A 24,370-nucleotide genomic window follows, 5' to 3' on the forward strand; every position below is an offset into this window, starting at 1 on the left:
CGCACCGTACGTAGCAAACCATTCTCATCAGAGGTGAGACGGATAGCATCATATGGAAGTAATTTGCTCTGAAATTACATTGAGGGTCTACCCCACCAACACGAGCTATAAGCCATTTGTATTTAACCAGAGGCATTTTGTCTTTGTATATATGCTTTGCTGTCTTTTATATTAACAGAGATTTGATCAATACACCACGAATTTCAAATGGCATTTCAGTAAAGTGGAATCATACCATACCACCCATAAACATTTATCACTGTCTTCCAGAATGCACATTCAACTTAAATAGATTGGATATTAGCCAAAGTCGTGCACTAGAAAGTTGCATTTATAACTTTTCTGGCACGTGGTTATAGTGGAAACGTGGGCCGATTCTTTTTAACAAAACAATAAATCTGTTTTGTAAGTAAATGCATACATGGTGAATGACATGCCCGTTATTTTTCAGTTAAATATAATTACACAGACATTTATTGGGCCTCTCAGGATTAAGAAAACTTAATCACTGTCATCACTCATAATTATATTACAGTTTTCTCAACCTTTGGCTAAGACAATTGTTTTAAATTAACAAATTCATCCCGAATTCACACCATCCTGTCAGTTCTTAGAGACTAAGCAGAAATGTACGTGTGTGTGTGTGGTTTGTCGTTATATTTAACTATTGCTGTCCTGTCATCTCCTGGCCACCTTGTAGTTCAAACCAATAATAATTGGTAATCTCAAAAAGAGTGTTACCCCTTCGTATACATGCGTTGTCCCCAGGTACTCCTGAAGAATATTTAGACTTATTGCACCTTTCATAGGTAAAGGGCATTATATTATTAGTTTATCTTGACAAAGTGCTCAGAAAATGCACAAAAACTACGACGGCAATGTTTACAAAAGTGAATTGTGTGAACACTGGTGTTACAAAAAACGTTAAAAGCTCAATTTCTAGCCAGTTGTCCCATTCCCACGAAGTAATATTGCTAAAATGTATAAGATGTCAGCATTATTTAAAGGCATGCAACAATTCCCCTCGCACGACACCCTTACTTAATGCATCACTCATCGTTACAGGCCTAACTGTGAACAATGCTGTGTATGACAAAATTAGATTGGGCAGGATACATCACTTGAAGGGATGAGGACTGATAGACAAGGCTGGTGACAGATTTTTGGCCAAAAGAGGGAATGCGCCCGAAAGGATGGCCACTGCGGAGATGGAGCAGTGATATCAGCTCATGAACAGGAGCGAGATGGATTGTGACATTGCGGTATTGTGGGATGGCAATGACTTGGAGAAGTAGTGAATATATCATCACTGATGAACATGATAATGATATAAAACCAGTATATTATTTGCTCCCTGATGTAGAACTGTACATTAACGCCTTCCTCTAGCCATGTGTTCATCTGTCTCCCTAGTCCTCGCTGTGATGTACTCATACTCACGTTGGACTCGGAGGAGTTTGCTTGAAAACGTCCTCCGAAATCTTTAATCCGGGTTTTTTCCCCCGGCCTGTAGATAAAAAAAGGCAACACCCATCATTGCTGAACGGTAGTGAATTTAACAAGTGTTTAAGTGCCTCCAAGAAAAATATGTACAAGTGGGTTACAGTTTCTGCTGACGTACATAAAAAGTTATCATGACGGTCACATGGCCAAAATAATGAAAATTTGTCCTTGTTGTTCTTCTCAGAATATGTAACATTTTTTATGGCTGCTGCTGTGCCGTATGGCTCTTCTCGTGGGTGTTTTGAGATGTACTGTGCACGGTTCAACATGCCGTCCATTGTCTCGCTCCAAGGGCTCAGAGCTTCATCAGAAACTGGTATATTTCTCATAAAATGAAACTTTAACGGAATTACTCACTTCCTCAATAAGCACCCAGCACATAGAGTGAAACGTCAGACGGCATGTCGCACCGCACAAGGTACATCCCGAAAACACATCGGACGGCTATGCGTTAATTCGTTTCGTATTTTTAAGTAAAATTTACAAATTAATTTGATTCACCAAATGTTCCTCATGAAGTTGCATCAGACTTTCCAAAAGGATGAAGTATTTCTGCTCATGAGTCATGTTTGTGAATGAGCAGGATCTTTTTATATTGTAAGTTAAATATTTATGTGTGTTAGACCAGTTCTGTATGGGTTTTTTTTTTCAGTGTATAGATTTACACTTTGCAGTGTAAGACCCCCAGCAAGTGGATGCACCTGCCCTGCCTGGCCAGTCAAGTCTCACTTGCAGATTGCATGCAAATTAGTAACAAATGCGAACATTATTACGACTACAAGGAAAATTCAGGCTGAGAAATGTCAGTTCCACTCTGCACAATCCTATTATTCGCCTCGTATGGTTCATTTACTGGTAATTGTAACCCAAAAAAGCCACTCGCACATCCGATTAGCACGGTTAGCTACATACGATGCGAAAGAAATTCAACATACATACATATGTATCTGCTGAACACATTAAGCCTCTAACGTTGAGTACATCCCTTAAAATATCTATTCATTTTCTCAACATATCTTTACTGTATACATAAACCATATACTTCACATTACTTGTCAGTCTGAAAAACTATTTGCACAGTCACGAGGAAGATTACACGATAAAGTTGGGAATTAAATGTACGTGTACAAAATAAGGAGTTTAATTTCCAAATGGTCATCAATTAGATCCTGAGCTTTCATTCACACGCCACATCTTCCAAGTCTATAAACCGCCAACTGCGTAACACTACCCACATGCGGCATTTTCTGGCTCCACCGGCTGCTGACACCGACATCCATGCCTTCATTACCTATCGCCTGGACTACTGCAACTCGCCATTTCTACAATCTCCCAAACGCCCCGATGTTAAGGTTACAGTTGATTCAGAATGCCGCTGCAAATGCCTCTCGCCCGTACATGAAAACGTGATCACATCACTCTAATCCTGCTCCAGTCCCTTGATTAGCTTCCTGTTAAGTCTCGGATTCACTTTAAGATTGCAAGCAATTGTCTTTACGATTCTTCATAGACTTGCTGCTTCCTACCCCACCTCTCTCATCTCACTTTTACTCTCCGGAAGGCTGTCTGCTCCAGCAATAAAGGCCTACTTATAAAGCCCACAATCAATCTTCATTCCATAGGAAATCACTCCTTGGCTTATGGAATTCTCTTCCTGTTGAAATTTGGACAGTTGAGACTGCCCTTGTTCAAGGCAAGACTTAAGCTCGATTGGTTTTCATGTGCATATACATTTTCATCTGAAGAGCCTCAAAGATGTAGTTGCATTTCGATGATGTATAAATATAAATGCTGTTTTGTAAAAATTTAATTACATACCGAATTTGTGCTTCTTTTTTAACTGCATTTTCTACACTTTATTTAGCAATTATGTAAATCGATTAAGTTAATTAAATATAATTTTGTCGATGTATTTCATTTCATTTGCTACATGTCTGTACAAAATATAAAAAATATATAAAAATATGTAAATTGAAAGTTCCATTCTTGTGCTTATTCTGTTATTAAAGGTTCATTTCAGATACAGCAGTTGTTTTTCATATAACATTTCCAGGACACATCCCAACCTATGCTGAACTACATTAACATTTCCTTTGCCATCATGCAATCATGCTTTTCTGTATGGAATTGATGATCCTGTGTATTAACATCACTGGAACGTCTGTACCCTCTGAAGAGGGTCAGCCTATAGTTAAATTTTAGCCAGGTGAGAACTCAAGAGATATAAGGGTGGTCTCATTTGCAAGGGTGACCTGGAGCATGATTCTGCCATTAGGGGGCGATGACTGCTGTGCACAGTATAATTAATCCACCAACTGGAGAAAAAAGTGGACTTTACTTACAATTCTGCCAGTTTTATAACTTTACGTAGATAATATTAATAAGAGCAAACAATTATACCCACTGGAATTTAATTGAAGCGTACACACACAGTTATCATTCACAGGCTCGTTAAATAAAACACATGGCTCACTTTTATATCCTTGTTTGTCTGGCACGCGTTGCACGTATTCTACTTTTGTAGTTACACTGCGACTTCTGTTTCGCTTTCCGCCTTATGGATTCTTTCGCCTAAAAAAAGACTAAGTTACAAAAAACGAAAACTTCCCAACCTCTTCTGCCACTGGAACACAGTGCGGAATCCCACAAGTCAAAACTGTGCTGTGTGAATGGCACGTATGGGACAGCTGCATGCCATCACGAATGAGTTGCCGAATGAGTAATGGTTATACATAAGTACATTATCCTTTCAAATGTGCTATCCCTTGGCAATTATAAACGACGCTCAGCTATTCACCCCGCGGTTCAAGATCGGAGACTATTAGTAGCTGGCTCACATTATTAATTTCCAATCGCAGCTACGTAAAAAGGCTGTGCTGGAACAGAGATGTCTTTTCATAATAACTCAAGTGTTATTACTTTTAATAGCAGCTTCTCGACCAGCTTCAAACAAGCACTCCATCCGTTTAAGTTGGCAACAGCAAAATGAATGATAATACGTCAAACGTGTTCTTTCTGACACAAAGGACCATCCAAACTCACACAAACACATATAGCGCTGTTTGGTGTGCAGGGCTGATCGATACACTTTGTAACTGTGGTATTGTGGGTACAAATTACACAACCTTTGCGCTAACGTTCTGCTGGTGTTGAAAGCCAATATCCACATTTCCAAGTTAAAAGCCCTTCTATTTCCTTTTAATACCGGCTGCACTCCTTTTTTTCTCTCTGACCAGACCATTCGAAATCCATTAGGTTAATGTACAAAAAACAAACATTGCAACATCATCTCTGGCTCCCAGTGCGTTCCCAACCAAATTACACATCTCGCTTCAACGAAGGGCTCGGGTGGCCAGAAGAGTGAAAAGCGCCCTTGATTGGCTCAATGAACTTCGGCATCTATAGCCGAGAGAGAGAGAGAGAGACGGGGGGTGGGGTGGGGTGGGAGAATGCGACCCGGAGGGTCACAGCCACATCCTGTCCCAGACAGGAGACGCTGCAGACGCCAGTCCCGACTGTGAGGCACGGGACAGGTCTGATGGTTGGTGGCAGGCAGCTTTGTGTACACACCCACTGCTGCTGCCGCCGCCGGCCGGCTGACTCCCACGCACCACAGTCAGTGTGTGTGTGCGTGCAGTGTGTGTGCACAGTGTGTGTGTAGTGTGTGTGCATGCAGTGTGTGTGCGTGCAGTGTGTGTGCACAGTGTGTGTGTAGTGTGTGTGCATGCAGTGTGCGTGTCCACAATGTGTGTAGTGTGTGTGTGCATGCAGTGTGTGTATGTGTGCATGCAGTGTGTGTGTGTGCATGCAGTGTGTGTATGTGTGTGCATGCAGTGTGTGTGTGCATGCAGTGTGTGTAGTGTGTGTGCATGCAGTGTGTGTAGTGTGTGTGCATGCAGTGTGTGTAGTGTGTGTGTGTATGCAGTGTGCGTGTGCACAGTGTGTGTAGTGTGTGTGTGCATGCAGTGTGTGTGTGTGTGCATGCAGTGTGTGTGTGCATGTAGTGTGTGTGTGCATGCAGTGTGCAGTGTGTTTGCAGTGTGTGTGCGCATGCAGTGTGTGTGTGTGTGCATGCAGTGTGTGAACACAGTGTGTGTGTGTGCATGCAGTGTGTGTAGTGTGTGTGTGCATGCAGTGTGTGTGTGCATGCAGTGTGCGTGTGCACAGTGTGTGTAATGTGTGTGTGCATGCAGTGCGTGCATGCAGTATGCAGTGTGTTTGCAGTGTGTGTGCGCATGCAGTGTGTGTGTGCATGCAGTGTGTGTGAACACAGTGTGTGTATGTGCATGCAGTGTGTGTGCATGCAGTGTGTGTGTGAACACAGTGTGTATGTGTGCATGCAGTGTGTGTGTGTGTGTGCATGCAGTGTGTGTGTGTGTGCATGCACTGTGTGTGAACACGGTGTGTGTATGTGTGTGCAAGCAGTGTGTGTGCATGCACTATGTGTGAACACAGTGTGTGTGAACACAGTGTGTATATGTGTGTGCATGCAGTGTGTGTGAACACAGTGTGTATGTATGTGCAAGGAGTGTGTGTGAACACAGTGTGTGCGTGCACTGTGTGTGAATGTGTGTGCAAGCAGTGTGTGCATGCACTGTGTGTGAACAGTGTGTGTGCATGCACTGTGTGTGAACACAGTGTGTGTGTGTGTGCATGCACTGTGTGAACAGTGTGTGTGTGCGCATGCAGTGTGTGTGCATGCACTGTGTGAATACAGTGTGTGTGTGCATGCACTGTGTGAACAGTGTGTGTGCATGCACTGTGTGTGAACACAGTGTGTGTGTGTGCATGCACTGTGTGTGAACAGTGTGTGTGTGCGCATGCAGTGTGTGTGCATGCACTGCGTGAACACAGTGTGTGTGTGTGCATGCAGTGTGTGTGAACACAGTGTGTGTGTGCATGCAGTGTGTGTGTGAACACAGTGTGTGTGTGTGTGTGCATGCAGTGTGTGTGAACACAGTGTGTGTGTGTGTGTTCATGCAGTGTGTGTGAACACGGTGTGTGTGCATGCAGTGTGTGTGAACACAGTGTGTGTGTGTGAGAACACAGTGTGTGTGCATGCAGTGTGTGTGTGCATGCCGTGTGTGTGAACACGGTGTGTGTGAAGACAGTGTGTGTGCATGCAGTGTGTGTGAACACGGTGTGTGTGAACACAGTGTGTGTGTGTGCATGCAGTGCGTGTGAGTGCACAGTGTGTGTGAACACAGTGTGTGTGCATGCAGTGTGTGTGAACGCAGTGTGTGTGTGCATGCAGTGTGTGTGTGAACACAGTGTGTGTGTGTGTTCATGCAGTGTGTGTGAACACAGTGTGTGTGTGTGTGTTCATGCAGTGTGTGTGAACACGGTGTGTGTGCATGCAGTGTGTGTGAACACAGTGTGTGTGTGTGTGAGAACACAGTGTGTGTGTGCATGCAGTGTGTGTGCATGCAGTGTGTGTGAACACAGTGTGTGTGTGCATGCAGTGTGTGTGTGCATGCAGTGTGTGTGAACGCAGTGTGTGTGCATGCAGTGTGTGTGTGTGTGCATGCAGTGTGTGTGAACACAGTGTGTGTGTGCATGCAGTGTGTGTGAACACGGTGTGTGTGAACACAGTGTGTGTGTGTGCATGCAGTGTGTGTGAATGTGTGTGCATGCAGTGTGTGGGGAGCGGTAGTGGAGCGCTGCGTTACGAAACCCGTCAACCCGAGTTTCGATTCCCGCTTACGGACAAAACACCAGTGAAGATTATCTGAACAGGTCCTGGGCCTCCCCTAGGTCGACTCAGCCTCAAATGAGTACTGTAAACATCGCCACTGTGGGGGAACAAAGAGCGGGCGTGGTGCTGCTGGCCATCCATCGCCACGTGTGCCGTGCCGTCCTTCATAGGTGCTCACAAACAGCGCTTGCCCTCAAAGCCTGTGAAGGTTATAAGGGGCACTTTTGTCCTCGCTCATAGCATTTGCTCCTACAGCCTGTTAAGGCTATACAGGGGGTCCGTGTCCTCGTTGTCAGTGTGTGTGTGTGAAGTCTATGTACGGTATGTATATGTAGTGTGTGTGTGTGCACGTGAGTTCGGTCAAGAACAGCCTTTACCCCAACAGTACGCACACCAACATGCAAGCTCATGCATACGAACAATGAGCCTGTATGCATGCACTTGTATGTGTGTGCACATTCACACATTTGCTTTACACATCTATGTATCTAAATGGCCAACCCTACTCGAGGATTCCTCCCTTACCCACGCCCCCTCTAGGAACAGGCGCTGCACGAAGCAGCGTAGAGGCTCCAATGCAGCCTCTTCCTCACTTTACTGATCTTTCCTGCTCCCATTACTGTATTCCCATTCCATTTCCATCCTTTTCCTCTTATTCCCCATCCTTTCCCTTCACTTTTACCTTCCCCGTTCCCATTGATTTTCATCCTTGGCTATACTTCCCTTCCCCGTGGTGTGCCACGGATAAAACAAACAAGTTGCAAGTGTGTATTCATGTAAACACACACACACGGAAACACGTGGAAATGCACTCGTTGGCACGCACGTGCAAAACAAAGGCCCTGGTTTAGCCGTGTTGGAGCTATTGGAACAAGTGCTGTGAGCATCAACGTGCGTCTCTCACATTGAAACACACGCACACGCCACATGAAAACGCACACAGTCGTAGCGTGCATTGCTTGCACAAACACAACAATCCCAAACACTAGACATGCATTCCCACAACTGCTGAGGAACGTGTTAGCAAGCACCTATTTTATGTATGTACACACAAAGTCTATTGTAATTCCTATCCACGTGCCTTCCTGGCTACACACACACAAATATGTGCATGCACATTCTTCACTCATGCCTACATATCACAAACAGGCTTTCTGGAAAACGAGCAGCCTAAATACACATTTCAATGTAACTCTCTGTGCAATAGCCTTTGCAACAATGATTGGAACTGTATCGCCACAATCCAGCAAGTTTGTACTCGAAAGATAATTATCTTAGCACACATTGACATTGCACCAACAGAACATGTTAATCATCCCAGCACTAAGAGCCTTTCATGATGCTCTGCTAATGATGCAAATTAAAACACTGTATAGCCATTTTTAGTAATTATGCAGTCACATTAAGAAAAAAATTCGTGTGCTTCTGCATTTTAGCTGCTTCGGTACATTGCATTTGAAGGCATTTAGATGTAACATATTCGTAAATGGCAGCTTAAAAATGCTCTGTAATGCTGTATGTATGCTGTAAGAGATCAGGACAATTTAAAACAACATTAGCGCTGTACGGCCTGCAGTTGGTGGCCTTTCAGTTGCACAATATGCATATTACAAGTTTACTAACTTCAGGTTAAACTCTGTTCACGCAAGCAAAAACTGTTTAGAATAATGTACTTGGGGGGAAAATGCCACCAAAAGTGCATGCCTTGAGAAACTACACGAATTATAATGAAGGTGACACCGTCGTCATCAGCTGCAGCAGTATCATCAGCCACGATCAAGCCACTGCTTGGAGAATACCTCGCCAAGCCATTTACATAAGATATTAACGATGCATATCATCCCCGATGCTATGCCAATAATTGAGCTTCGCTTATTGGATATGAGACTTGCAGAAGTTTCCTTGCGTATAAAACTCTCACACACCCAAGACTCAAAACTTACCAGTGACAGCAAAACCCACCGAACAAAAAAACCTATTGTTCCCATTTTGGAAACACCCGTTTATTTATTTTTGTATCGCAAGTTTTGCAATTTTAATAGCACGATTCAACCAAAGCGGCCACGTACGTTGGATCCGATCAAAATGTTTGTTGTTGTTTCAAAATAACGCCTTCCACCTGGATTCCATTCCAAAAAAGGAAGACGCGTTGAACACAAAAAAAACTTCGGAGAAACTGAAAATTCAGCTGGCTAACAACCTGCAACGTGATCAATACGGCTCATCTCCGTCTCTCCTGTGGCTTGCACCCCAAATGCCACCACCACCACCACTCCACTCCACAGAATTCACCGCTTGGCACTGCCCCATCTCTTTGTGCACGCAGTTTCCTCTGCTGCCCAACTGGACGCCCTTAGGGCCCCCCTTAGCACGTCGGCGCATGCAACGCTCATGTGTGCATTCCCAACATTATTGTACCTTCGGCTCCCCACCACCCTGCACACACGCACCCCTTTCTCCTCCGCTGTCTGTCGCCGTCCCCTGGTGCATTTTCTTTCTCTCTCTTCATAAGCTGTGCAAACACGGAACTTTTTTTTGCAAAGCCTCACTTTTTTCCTCTTCTTAGCCTCTCTCTTCTCTTACCACCGAATAATCTCCCCCCTCCTCCTCCCTCTCCCCATGTGACTCCTCTGTGGTTGCGTAACAAAGCTCAAGTTTATACCCTTTAGGAAAATCAGACAAATGCAATTATTACATCTTTTGCCTCTTGTGCGCAATGCATCAAAGGCTCGCAAACTTGTTGTAGTGGTTTTTTTTTGTTGTGGAGGGAGGGAATGGGAATTTATTCGAGATAGCTGTTGTCTGCAAGGCCGACCTGTGCCAGAAATAGTGCTGCGTGGATTTGCATCAGCTGTGCGCAAGCTGCCCGCTACCACCACCACCGCCACTGCTGCTGCATCCCCACGAGCGATTATTCCACCTCTCACCATCACGCAGCAGCACAGCGCTCTCCTTGCAAGGGCAGCAGCCGTGCAACTCAATGGCCTCAAGCTGTGCAGCATCAGCAGCAGCAGCGACAACACAACAGCGCATCAATGCACGCAAGTGCATCAACTCCGGGCTTCGCAGCCCCAAGTCCTCCGAAAGGGAACAACACCAACAACCATCATTCGCGTAACCGAAGCAGCAACAAAGAAGCCAGTGCCTCCACCGACCCTTTCTTACCTTTGCCCTTGCCCTTGTCCATGCTTAGCAATTTTCAGAATTGCATTTAGCAGAAACGGGAAATGACGTCTCTGCTGCTGCTTGCTGCTGCTGCACCCGCAATCGGCCGACAGCTGTAACTCGAGCAGGGCATTCAGACAGAGATGCAGTCTGTCCGTCCTTCTCTCTCTCTATCCCCTCCCTCTCTCTCTCTCCTCCCCGATTTACACGCCCTAACCGGCTGCCAGAGCGCACCGGCTTTTGCACAGACCAAAGTGATTCATCAGCAGGGCCGATCCCCAACTGCCCCCCTCCACCACCTCCTCCTCTACCCCCAAGTCAGAGCCCAGCCCACTTTTATTCATGCGACCTTTCATACCCTGTTACGCTGCGCCCTCTCCATTTGCATGCAAAAGGGGCCCCGTGGCTTAGAGATTATGCAAGCGGCTTGCAAGGGTGGGGCTTTAAAGAAGCCAGTGGTAGTGGTGGTAGTGGTGGTGGAAGGGGTTTGTGGTTGATGGTGGTGGTGATGGGTGGGAGCAAAAGCGTTGGGAGCTCAGGGGGAGGGGAGGAATTGCAGGACTCAGCTTTGCGAAATGTATGAAGTAACTTTTTTTTTTAAAGGGGAGGCTTGCAATGCAATGCGATTTTCAGCCAGCGTCATGCTGTGTTAAACAAGGCGGAGAAGCCGAAAAAAATACACAACACCACTGAAAGTTAGCTAATGTAATGTACTGTAATACTATTTGCATCTGTCAAGATAAAATGTGTTGGTTTGTTCTTATATTACTGCACAGCCACTGTCAGACTCGTAATGTGGAAATTCAGTTTCCTAACATAAATAGTAAGGGAGGGCGTTTTGCAGTGGCTAAATTAATAGTGTAAAACATCTCGTTTAATATGGCTCGTGGTGGGGGACAATGCATTCTAGACGACAGCTCGTTGGTTTTACACGCAGCTGGCTATTGAAACGATGATCATATGACAACAAGGCTTGGCACCTCGCATGGTTTAATGCATCATACAGTATTGCCAACCTTGCTTCGTGCGAAGCATTCTGCAGATACCCAAGGCAGCAAGCACAGTGCGGTGCGCACAGGGCTCGCTTGAACACACCACACACACATCATCAGTGTTTCCTTTCAAAATGCCGCGACGACGTTGCAGTTTCACAAGAGGTGCATCCACTTCCTTGTTAACGTTTTGCAAGCTGTAACGTTTCGTCACACGGCGACTGTGACGCGGCAGATGTTGCCCGTGCGAACGTCAGCAACAACCACACTTTCAACAGTCGAACGAGATGGGACGCATTCGTTTTGTTGACACGTTCCTCCAGCATCACAATGTTAAGTAGCGCCCAGGCCCCAAATGCCATTGGCATCTTTCTCATGCAAAATACTTTTTTTTAATTGACTTTTGGGCACAATTAATTGCACATGCAAAAAAAATCGTGGTTGGTGTTTGGCCAGTGTGGTGTACAGGAATAATTGCCCTCTTGAGTAATGTTTGCAGCAATGAGACAATGCAATGTGCTGAATGGTTTTTTGTTTTAGTCTGCAGTGCATTTATTGAAGCTGCCACAATGACCCCCGATTGGTAACGTTACAGTGCACGACTAAACGTTGCGTTAATGTCACGCTAACACCCCTCGCACCAGCAGTTACGTGCAGAGTGCCAATTTTCATTGCAAATACTGCACGTAGTGTTTAACTGAAAACTATAACAGTTATTGAGAAGCAGTTGGGTATCTTTTTATCAGATTGACTCAGTTCCAAGGCTTGGGGGCGTGATTTTGAGATACTAAAGCAAGCGAAACCAACCAAACCTTTAAGCGTGCACACACATACACATTTAACTATATTTTTTTATATTTTAATAGTTGAAGCCCACTGAGCTATATCGCTGTTTTTTTCAGAAGCGGCCTGGCCATAGCTGATAGCTCAACGAAATGGCTTATCACGTGGTAATGTATAGCAGGCACACATTATAAACTCTAAATGTGGGCCTTACCTGGTAAAATAAAAGAAGTTAATAGGTAGGTAATACAGTATCTGTAACAAATCTGCAGTCGCTAACAGTTGGTGAGTTGGCAAATACCTTGAAACTGTGTTCAGTCGGAGTACTCAAATTAACAGTGGTTGGCCAATACGTGGATTCCAAAATATATTTTGTGGATCTCAGGACAAATGAGAACAAACACTGATGGCAAATACAAATCCCCGACTATGAATTGATACATTTAAAAAACTTCTACCAATAGATGGCGTTAGCACTGTCTACTGAATAGTATATTCCAGAGTTAACTCTAGTTAATTGTTGGTCAGAGCAGTGCTTGGCATATTGGCAACCGCTCGATTAATATTTTAAAGTATTTTTTTTTATATCTAAAGTACTCTAGTTCACGTTTTATTTGCTTAATTGCTCACATGTGTAAAACATGTTTTTATTATTAACTTGAGGCCCCTGCGTATTTTTACTACTTATAGTCATGCCAGATTGTGAGCTAATGGCATTGGCATCTAAGTCAGCTTGTGGCAAGCTTCGGAGGCTTCAACGCACAGTCATTCGTGGCCTGCCTCTCCTCAAATATCCTTTGCACATGTCTAATGTGATCTACCGACCAACCGATACAGTTGTAATTTTAGAACCTGAGTTTAAGTTTTAAGCATTCGAGCTCTTAATCAGCAGTGCCAATGTGTTCTGCGCACACAGAGTGCCAGAGTCGTGTCCAGGGCACACGAGTGACTGGTATTATTTGCAAGCAGATTGGGCCTGTGTTTTGTAAGAATTTGCTATGCCTTTCCAGCAATGACAAATGATGTGGTGCTGAAGAAATAAAACAAAATAAAAACGTTAAAGCATTGCTGTAAATATGGCTTTGTTAAAAAGTTGAATACTGTAATCCAGTATTGTACTGTACTGCATAATAAACTGGTCGCAATATATGCACTTTGCAGGAAAACTACAAAGTACACGATGTGGGTTTTGTCGATTCTATTGATTGTATATCACAGATAAAACAAACATGACATTGTTTTGTGATGTTTTGTAGGTACTATATACAAGTGTTATATTTGTAAACGGTGTATTTCACAATTCGGTATGAATATATATGGTTTGCCAATACAACATTCTAAAATTAATAGGAAATAACTGCTGTCGCCTGATGAAGCAAGTTGTAATTACTGGCGAAACGTCGTACTCAGATTGTAAATGTTGTGGCTTGGCTCTCCAACACAATTTGGCATGTTCTGTTTACGTGACTTTACCGAAAGAACCAAGAAGATTAACCCTTAATAGTTTTGGCTGTGTCGGGTGGCGGCGCGCTTTAACGACATGTATGTACGCGATCTAACCCAAAAAAAACTCTATCAATGATGTGCTTTTGAATCATCTTGTTAATACGTGTATGTCTAACCTTGGCAGCACGATCGATCAGAAAAGCAATGGGCATTTAAGTTTGCCGTTAACACATTAAGGATAGCCCTATGACCAGGAGTTTATGACCATTCACATTAATGTTCATAATCAACGATTTTTGGGTTTAGATCGCGTTATTTATAAATGTGTCGTAACCCTCCACCACCCGACACGGCCAATCAGTAAAAAAAGTGTCACGTTGACAAAAGACAAATAGTTCACTGCTTTAGCCCACCGGTGTGTTGAAGCGTGAAACCACAACATTTACAATTTGAGTACGACGTTTCGCTGGTAATTGCATCCAGCATCATCGGGCAATTCGCCAGAACATTAATGTGTTAAATATTGTAAATGGGTTTTTAAATTGTTCACAGTTAATTGTACCCTGCGCCAAACTAACCCCAACACGTGACTGGCTCTACGCAAGTCCGGATATGACTGCAGGTGGAGTGTGGGTCATGTGGAATGCACAAATTCCATTTTATTTCCGAAGACAAGGAGTACAATAACACAACCCCTGTGCGTTCATGGTATGAACTGCGGTACTTACTGATAAGATCTTCAAGGGCATGTGATTTTTCCCTCCCCCCATATATTCATACCCAGAGTTACACAGAGTTTGATGATTGAAACCTCCCATTATTACAGGAAATGAACTTTCTACCTAAGTGGTGCAGAGTTAAAATGTAAAATGGTTCACCACATGGGGGGTGGTGGATTAGGGCGCCACAGTGGCGAGATGTTAACTACCTCATCTGGTATGGAGGACGTCGTGGTGTTCAATCCCAATCCTGACTCCTGTATATTTGTAAATTGCATGTTGTCCCCATGATCGGTTGGATTTATCTCCAAGTCCTTTGACTTTTCCCTCCACATTTAGAAACATGCGTTTCGAGTATTTGGCTGCATACAATTTTTACATTATAAGCCACTTCTTTGAGCTTTCATTTTTGGCTAGGTCGCTTCTGAAAAAGAGCTATATAGCTCAGTGGGCCATACCTGAGAAAATAGAAAAAATGTGACCAGAGAAGAGTCCTCACTACAGGGCAGCAATATGTTCCATGCGGCATTAACCACCATAAAGGCACTACAAGGCGGTTACTCTCATATTGTCCATCCATCTTCACCAGCTATGATCAATTCACTTCTGGATAAATGCATCCCCAATCTACCACCATCTTTCACGAGCTTGCAATATTATAATCCATCTAGCACTTTCACACGATCTGCTTTGATTACTCCCATCTCGTCGGTGCACATCCTCGCAGATGCGTTCTGTCCCCTGGACACCACTCCGTCATTATTCCTGACGATCTTCTTTCGTCCCTTCTAGCGACGTGTCCTTCCCAAGACCATTTCTTTTTCTTCACAGCTTTACTTACATCGACAATCTGTATATATTCTCTCATCCACATGTTCTTCTTTTTGTCTCTCAATGTAATTCAAAGAAAGCATTTATCCATGTTTCTTTATGCACTTGTTTTTGTTCACATTGTGTTAATGGATATTAATATCATCCAATACATGGTTCTTATTTCCCAGTGTGGTTTCCAAACCTGTTTGACAAGATAACAACAGGGCTATCTTATCATTACACTTTAGCTGGAAACTGACAATTCATTTTTTTAAATGTCTACTGCCAAACAATATAATTATGCCCTAGAGTTCTCTTAGTGGCTTTCCTAAGCAGAATTTGAGTTGCCATCATGTTGGTTGTTTCATATGAAATATAGATGAACATAATACTCGTATAAAAAGTCAGTGAGAAAATAATTGTTGGAGCTTTATTAAATATCATATTTTGCAATCTTTTGTCAGTCCACTGTTGGATGTAGGCATACACACACACACACCGTGTCTATCATGGGTGCTAATATATACTTGTACAATGCTTTCACTCATTAAAACATTTGTTTCTGTGAGGTGCATGCTTGGAACAACATGGAGAGACAGAAAGAAAAACGCAAATAGCTATCAGAAAACAAACACAAATGAAATACGTGATTTTGACTCGAGAAAATTGACAAGGCTTGAGCAATACACATTGCTAAATAGGATTATGGCGGTCCATGGTTGAAACTGGTGGCAGCATAGCAGCTAAAGCAGGGAACACGGCCAAGTAGATGTCCACGGTGGAGAATAAATGATGAGATCAGCGAATGCGCCAGCGACAAATGGATTGTTTTTTCACAATACCGTGAGGGTTGCCGACAACTTTTGGAGGTCTTCACCTGAGAGTGGATATATCATAGCTGTTGATAATTATTCTGATTACTTTCTCTGAATCTCGTCATATGCATTATGCTGCAATATGCCTCTCCTTACCTATCCGTACAGGTTATTCTTCAAAACAATTGTTTCAATTGTCATTAAAATAAATGCTGCCAAACTGCTCCCTTTAAATAACAATCGGCCGTGTAGTGTTTATAGCTTTGTGTTTCAACTTGCCAAGCTTTTCTAATTCATACCACAGACACGATTTATCTTTACAATGATGTTGCAGCTCTACAATAATTTTTATCTCTGCTCGGACACTCAGGAAGCCATGGCCTGTAAAATAAAAACTTCCACCTGCTAATTAATTCGCCAAAAGTACTAGTTTAAAGAGATATGGTTGTATATATTTAATAAACATTTATAAAGTAGATTTAACAAGTATTTCCACTATTGCTTAATGTGACTAAACATATGTGGATTGGAAAACATAAAATAAAGCCACTTTTTACGTTTAAATCGAATAGAAATAATAAACATGCAGTTTGCTACTGTATAAAGCGCCAGGCACAACAGTTTACAATTACAGTACTGTATTCAAAGCATGCAAAAGTATAACACTAGTGCCAATTAATCCCTTGTTTAATGTTCACCTCTACAAGCACATTTGTAATACATTTGTGATTTGTTCATGATATAAAGACGAAGCTTGAGCAACATTAATGGCTATCCTTTGGAAAGTCTGGTGACCATCATGGAAATGTTGAATTTCCATCACAAGCTTAGGGCTACCAAATTAAATGAGTCACCAAAGGGCTCGTTTGAGCAGAAAGATATTTTGCCTGAAAAACAATGATATTCGATAACTTGTTCTTAAAACTTTGACATCCACTGTCTTAAACATTATACGAGCAACATTTATATAGTCACTCATCAGTCATGATCTATCCACCGCTGAATGAAGGCCTGTCCAAGCAGTTGCTATCCCTCACGGTCACACAATGCAACATGAACCATTCTCATCACTCCATCTCCTTGGTGGAAATCCTATTGGAAATGTACTCTCCTTTGCCTGGCACTCCTTCGCTAGTCTTGACCACCAGACATCATCCCTTCTGGTGATGTGTCCTGCCCGTGCCTACTCTTCTTTCACTTAGAGTTAATAACCTGAGTTTGATCCTACTGGGCCATAGCAGATCAACAATGCAGCAATTCGAACACGAGTGAGCCTGCTAACAACGCCCGCAGCTCTCTCAGCCTATCCCATCCGGACGTTCGCCAACACACGATGCCATGCTTAAGCTTCCAAACTGAATCCCACGAGGCTTGCACGTAACAAAACAGGTCACATCACTACATTTTTACACCCCAGTACATGTCTCCAAACGAGATATTGTGTTTAAATTGAATGACACACGGTTACCAATACAGGAAACTATTTATAGTTCGAGTCTTGCAAAATAGACACGGACATTCAACTTAAACTGGGAGAACCCGATAAGCTATGGAGCTTCTTTCTCACAGGTGTCCAGCCCAAGCTGGAGTCAGCAACGGCGTCAAGTTGCAAAAATAATGGATGTGAGTTGCAAAAGATAACTTCATTCAACCTGATAATTGTTTTTTTACCCTTCTATCTGGCAAACAAAACTGACACCTTTTTACAAGGAGTCATGTTTGCATAGACCACAATACCTGCAGTCATAATGCAAACAAAAAACACAACTCTGATAATGTAAGCACTGTCCTTGAAGTTGATTGGTCCACACCCGAGACAGCTTTCCTTAGAGCCTAGTCTCACATGGGTTGGACCAGATGACGCCAAAAGGCGCACAACCCAAAGACAATGCACCATCAACCTGTGTGCCTTTACGGGCTGGTGTCACAACAACTTAAATGACGATTGGCTGATAAATCTAGGCACTATTACAGTACAGTAATCTGTTTGTATTTTTTTAATATATTATTCTGCTCGTATTGGTCTGTAGTGTGCACCCTGATGTTGACTAAATCTTGTCTAGGATGAGTTTTGAACTTTTTCTATCAGGAAGGAGTGTGGGTTATACCAGGAAAGAGTATATTGTATTCTGTATCAGAAAGTAGTGTGTTTCCTCTTTATTCGTAATCAGGCAACAGCGTATGTGCGGTTTATCAGGATATTCATTCACCTGGATGAGGCCAACCTATTCACCTATACGGTGACTTGTTAAAGCTGTTCACATGTTCATATGTGCTCATGTAATAGCTTTCTCCAAGGGAACAAAATAAGATAAATAAAACGTATTTTTTTATTTTTACATGCCAAACGGTACAACAGTGTGCTTTCATCACAAAATAACATTTATGCCAATCACACATGGCTGCGCATAGTGCAGGTATCAGTCAGGAATCTTAGATTTGCATGGAACACACGTTATTTGTGCCCAGGTGCTGACTTGCCTTTGCACAAAGGCGCTCTGCCCCCAGGCTACATTCTGAGGGTTCAAATAGCCGAGAAAGATATCTTACTTACAATCTTACATGAATGATGCCCCCAGGCTTTATGCTGGTCAGTTGTGCACAGACACCTCTCTTCACAAGCCCTTTTGAATCATACGTTCCCAATGATTGTAAAGTGGTTTGAGTTATGTATGCATTTAAATGCTTTATAAGAAGAAATACAACAACAATAATCTACAGCCCTTTGGAAATCCCCTACTCGATGTAAGCCTTGCCATGCCGTGAGTCGTGGGGATTGAGCATACTTCACCACACTGTCCAGTGCCATGTTAACCCAGGTCGCCTTTGCAAAAGAAACAATCGTATCATGTGTCTCGATGGACCCATATTTCACCTGCTGGTTCAATAAAGGACATTACTAGGTTGGTGAAGAGGAAACCCACAACCGGTTAATATAACAAATACAAATCAAATGTTAATATTGTACCTCTGATGTCACTACATTATAACAAAGGGGATTTTTATTTTACTGAATCATGACAAAACCTGCTGTGTTGTTATGATATATGTGCCTTCATATTAATGTAGGCTCTTTCTCATGAAATCAACTCAGGTAGTGAGCGCTGTACAATAATTAGCACTGTGCTAAACACTGAACTACCTCTCAATTACAAAATATATATGCGCACATTTTTTGTACTGTTTTTGCATATGTAGAACTTAAATATAAAGATCAAAATAATTTAACAAAAATTCCAGTTTAGCAACGAAATAAGTAAATTATAAATGGCGTACTTTCCATTTAGAAAAAATCACTTTAAAATATTTACTCTAGTAATGCATTGATTTATTGAGCACAGTTGAGTGTGTTAAAATCTATTTATACCGTAATTATATTAAGATTTTTTTTAAATATACGGCACATAAAGTCATGTAAGAAAAAAAATCGCCATTGAATTCCTGAACAAATGTAGAAATAAATTACAGGAGGTAAATGAAAGTGCGGGATATGGCCAATGTTGATTAAAATAAATCATGCAAGCACTGAATTCCGTTAAGATAAATGTACAGTAATGCAGTACCTCGATATACAAAGTATCCGCGAAACCTATTATCCGTGATTTTTTTTACCCCAAAGATATGAAGATAAATGTTGCAGAAAACAGGATCCGTGACATGCGTTCCCGTATCACCACGGATAAAGGTTCTGTAATAGTGCATTATTATGGCTGAATGTAAATGTTACACATATGCTGTGCCTTTAGGATTTTAAAAAAATGTTTTTCCTTTTTGCTTGTAGTGGTTATAAACTATACTGCGTATATGATGATATTGTAATGTTAATTATTTCATTGGATATAGTTATTTTTGGTAAAAATTTCATTTTGCCATACTTGCTTTATCTGCAACTTCTTTGATCCTCTTGTGAATGATATCGCAAACAAGATGATAACATTTGTATTCATGCCATGAGATATACATTCACCAGTCTGTTACTGTTACCTATTAGAAAGCAAATCTTTACAATATTGTACCTCTGATAACACTACATTGTAACAAATGGGGGTTGAAACGTTACTGCCTCATGATAAGACTTGCTGTTATAATACTGTATGTCACATATTAATGCAGGCTCTTTCTCCCTACAGAACTTAATAAGCACTGGCAGTCATGATAAAACATAATCGACAGCTTCAAGGCAAAGATAATACAGATGAGTGTCAATTATATGAAGATGTTACATATGACTCATCTGTTTTATAACATCACCAGACTGTTGGTAAAGTGTTGAGAACTCATGAAACAGCAAGGGATGTAAATTTGTTTTACACTCACATAACGTAAAGACACTACAGTCACTTATTCATAAACTTCCCTTTGCAAACTGGCAAGGCTCAATACATTTTCAATGGATGCATTTTTTGCTGGGTTCAATTAATAATGTCCAGTACTTATGCCGCCTATGAAGGTATAATGAGGATGCAGCATTTCTCGTTGCCGTGATAACATTGAGAACTTTGTTGCCCGACAGCACATCATTTCCGGTAGTTGCGTTCGAGAAATTATTTTAAATGTAATTCATTGTGCGGACCACTCTCTTGCACGGTGTCTTTGTTGTACAATGGACAGATTCACATCCCTGGAACTACATCGAGAGACAGAAAATGGGGAACGCATAGATCAGAGAGCAGTGGTTCTCAACCTTTTTTGGCTACTGTACCACTTGGTTGAATTTTGTTTCAACCGAGTAACCCCTTGCCTGGCCCAACGTGGTTCTGAGAAATAGATGTATGAATAATGAATATTGATATTTTTAAAAATTGTCATTTTTTGAGGCATCCTAACGAGCTGGTGACTGCGAGCGATTAAAAACAAATTCAACAGACGCTCTACATGCATAACGTAATGTGTTCGTGCTCGCTGGTTACTCTTGGAAACCAGATTGTTTACAATCAATTAATTTAGAAAGGTCTATTAAATCGTTCTAGGTTGCCATATGGATTCAAATTTCATCGTTGGTATTTTATATTAGCAGATGCATACATTATAATTCACCAAAATAATTGAACCTATCTACGTGACTTTACCAAAAGACCCAAATAATATAACTTCACACATTTATAAATCACCTCACGTACCCCCTGGGACATTGCCAGGGGTCTGCGTTGAGAACCACTGGATTTTAGAATAAATGCAGGTATCAAGACATCACTGTAACTGTGAGTAAAAGTAAGTTGCCTTGGGTAGGATATGTCAGTGGAACGAATGATGGCCAGTGATCGATAATAATAATAATGGAATGGCGTTCAAGGGATGGAACACCATAAGAGGACGTCTTCTGAGGAGATGTAGGTGCTAGGAAGATTCTCACAGCGTGGCATCGTAGAAGATGTGACAGATTTGGGATGTGTTTGTCCAGTAGTGGTGGTGAGAAGGGTTTAGTGGTAGCGAGATGTTAACTCCCTCGCCTGGTATGCAGGATGTCGTAGGTTCGATCCTGAAAATGACTCCTATATATTTGGAGTTTGCATGTTCACCCGTGGTCATATGGATTTTTATCCGGGTGCTCAGGTTTTTCTCTCAATGTATAGAACCATGCGTTTATTGTATTTGGCTGTCATAAATGTCCACATGATAAACCACTTAATTGAGCTATAATTTGTGGCCAGGCTGCTTCTGAAAAAAGCTTAGTGGGCCTTACCTCCTAAAATAAAAAAAACAGTAAAGTTTTAGCAGTGGATTAATTATGCATGATAATGCATAGATACTACATTTATATGAAAAAAACACCCCTAATTAATGAGTTAATGAAGCGAGGTACATGTTGTGTATTTAAATACACTGTCATGTATTTTTCTTAATGTCTATAATTGTATGTCTATAATTGTATGTTAAACTTATTTCTTATCGTACGTAGCCAACCGTGCTAATTCTAGTTGAAACATATCAGGTTTGTTCGGCATTATTTCGTATAAGCGTGTTTTCTAACATTTCACTGTAAGCCTATTACAGAATAGTATTCGAGCAGTTTGAATATGACAATTTACAAAAAAATCCACTAAGATGAAAACAATTACAGTACTTTCTCAATTAACTACTATACTGCTATATTCCACAAAAACGTTGCATAATTAAACAACACATATTTGTTTGCAGCTGTTGCCAATTTTAGGTCACTTTTGGAAAATAATTACGTCTGTCTGCACTATGCTCGAATGTGTTGGGCAAAACACAACCCTTTTGTTCAAGCCCTGAAAGTCACTGCACGTGCATTGGCTGCCCCAGTACAGAGCAATAAAAATGGATTGTTGGCCTCCAAAAATATGGTTCATTCAGTCATCATCAGCCTTCATTAATCCACTGCTGGATGAAGGCCTCCGCAATCCGTAACACCTGCACGCGAGCTGTTTTCAGTGCTCCCATCTCTTCGGTCGACGACCTCTTGGACGTGTTCTCTTCCTTGGTTGCCACGCTGGCATTATGCTTGACCATTTGCCATCAATCCCTTCAAGTGACCTGCTTGAATGATGTAAACAACTTGTGTGTTGTAAGTTATCTTATCCATGAGTCCCTCTTTCCGTCTCAATGTGATTGCGATCGTGCATCTCTCTATACTTCTTGTGCATGTTTCCGTTTTTGTTCCATTTTTATTATTGGAATTTACATGTTTTAAAGCAAAAGCGTCCATCAGCAATCAACCCCATATGATGGATCACGTGGGTTTGATATATAAATTACTGTGTTGTTAATTTACAGCTCTGTCAACCCACTGCTGAATGATGGCCTCTCCTCGTGTGTTGCATGCAGTCTCAGTATTTTCGTTGTTCTACATTGTGTATGGCACATGCATACACTCCAGTTATTGTAAGGTAAATAAAAGTAATGTCAGCACATCTTTACACGTGAAATGCATTTGGCATTTGCGTAACTCTAAACAAAGAAGGGTAATCTAATTCAATGCATTCACCATTTAATTCTAGAACCATTAAAAACGAATGTACACTTGTTGATGTACAAGTCACTTTAATTTAGACAAAATCTCACGTACATATGCAGTTAGATATAATAACGTGACGCACCTCCCTATTTGCAGTCTGTAGTTAATGCCATGCATCTATGAAAGCCACCACAACCATATTGCCTCAATCCTACTTCCTACAAAGATGACACAAGTTGTAAAGTTCCCAAAAATAATCATGCCATTGTGTATGAAAAAGTATGTACGTGTACCTGGTAAAAATAAAAACATTATTACACGCTTTCTTTTAACTCACTCTGTTGTTGTCGTTGTCGTATCCTCAAATCTTGATCCTCAATTTTAATCCACTTCCCAATGTGGTATCGACTGCAAACTTGGTATACTTATGTCATACTGATGACAATATTATATTCTATCATAAAAAATAAAAATCATATATTTTTTTAACATTCTTTTTTATATGTTATGTTTCGGCTTGGGTCTAATTGTCCAAGGTCAACTGACGTTGGCTGTAAATGACCACGGTCCCTTACGTTATGGCAAGCTTTGGGCCACTTCCTGGAGTCGTGGAGTTCTTGCATTACTAGTACGGTACATTTCATAAAAGCGTGTTTTTTTAAGTTTTTTTTTATTACTTATTGTATGAACGGTGTCACCAGCCACTGGACTCTCCTGGTATTACCAACTTCAGCAATATTCCCGGAATTTTTTTGCATTACGTCCTACTTCTCCGTTAAGTCCACAAGTCTATCTTGCTTATTATTGGGGTCTTTATTCAATACCATATTGTTTTCCAACAGGAAATAACAGCCTATTTGAAACGTAAACAAAAACACATGGTTTCAGTGTTTCGCAAGATATGCAGAACATCTACACAGAACAGTATTTGGACTGGACCACCAGCTTAAACCACCCACTCTAGGCAGAAGTTGTTTTTAATTAACGTGGTTTGGTCAGTTTATGCTCAATTAACTGCCGTGATACATTGTCAAGATTGTTTTATACTGTGCTGCAATGTAGTTTAACAGATGCATAATAACATGTCTCATACAGAGTGCCATGGTGGAAAGATCTGAACTACCTCGCCAAGTTTCCATGTTTCTCTCCCCATAGTCGCGTGGATTGTTCTCCGGGTGCTCAGGGTTTACCCTCCGCGTGAAGAACTATGCGTTTATATTATTTGCCTGCCATAAATGTCTACGTGATAAGCCACTTCATTGAACTATTATTTGTTGCCAGATTGCTTCTGAAAAATAGCTTTATAGCTCGGTGGGCCTGACCTGGTAAAATAAAAAATAGTTTAGTGTCTTCAGTGGTAAAGAAAAAACTATTCGATGATTGTTTTGGTCTGGTAGCATGGTAAAAACGTAACAGGTAAAGGTTGCATTATTACAATTGCTTGTCTGCCTGCTCACGCCACTGCTGACAGAAGGGCCTATGGGTAGTATTTGGCATACTCTTCTACACTGACCAGATGT

At 41.7% G+C, this 24,370-nt stretch overlaps 1 protein-coding gene across 2 annotated transcripts in view; it reads right to left on the reverse strand.

The window, feature by feature from the left end:
- LOC144932567 (dual specificity mitogen-activated protein kinase kinase 6-like) overlaps nucleotides 1-24,370 on the reverse strand; it is a 62,522-nt gene that overhangs the window by 30,986 nt on the left and 7,166 nt on the right. Inside the window, exons 1-2 of one of the 2 annotated variants that reach the window (XM_078856772.1) lie at nucleotides 10,364-10,672; nucleotides 1,441-1,507 (exon numbers count right to left, since the gene is read on the reverse strand). In XM_078856772.1, the coding sequence (XP_078712898.1) occupies nucleotides 1,441-1,507; nucleotides 10,364-10,385 (89 nt within the window). In that variant the 5' untranslated portion in view covers nucleotides 10,386-10,672. Of the gene's footprint in view, nucleotides 1-1,440; nucleotides 1,508-10,363; nucleotides 10,673-24,370 lie in introns of those variants that run through there. The other variant, XM_078856773.1, reaches the window with a different exon arrangement.

This window comes from Lampetra fluviatilis, chromosome 5 (genome assembly GCF_964198595.1).
Source record: "Lampetra fluviatilis chromosome 5, kcLamFluv1.1, whole genome shotgun sequence".
In the NCBI taxonomy this organism is placed as follows: Eukaryota; Metazoa; Chordata; class Hyperoartia; order Petromyzontiformes; family Petromyzontidae; genus Lampetra; species Lampetra fluviatilis.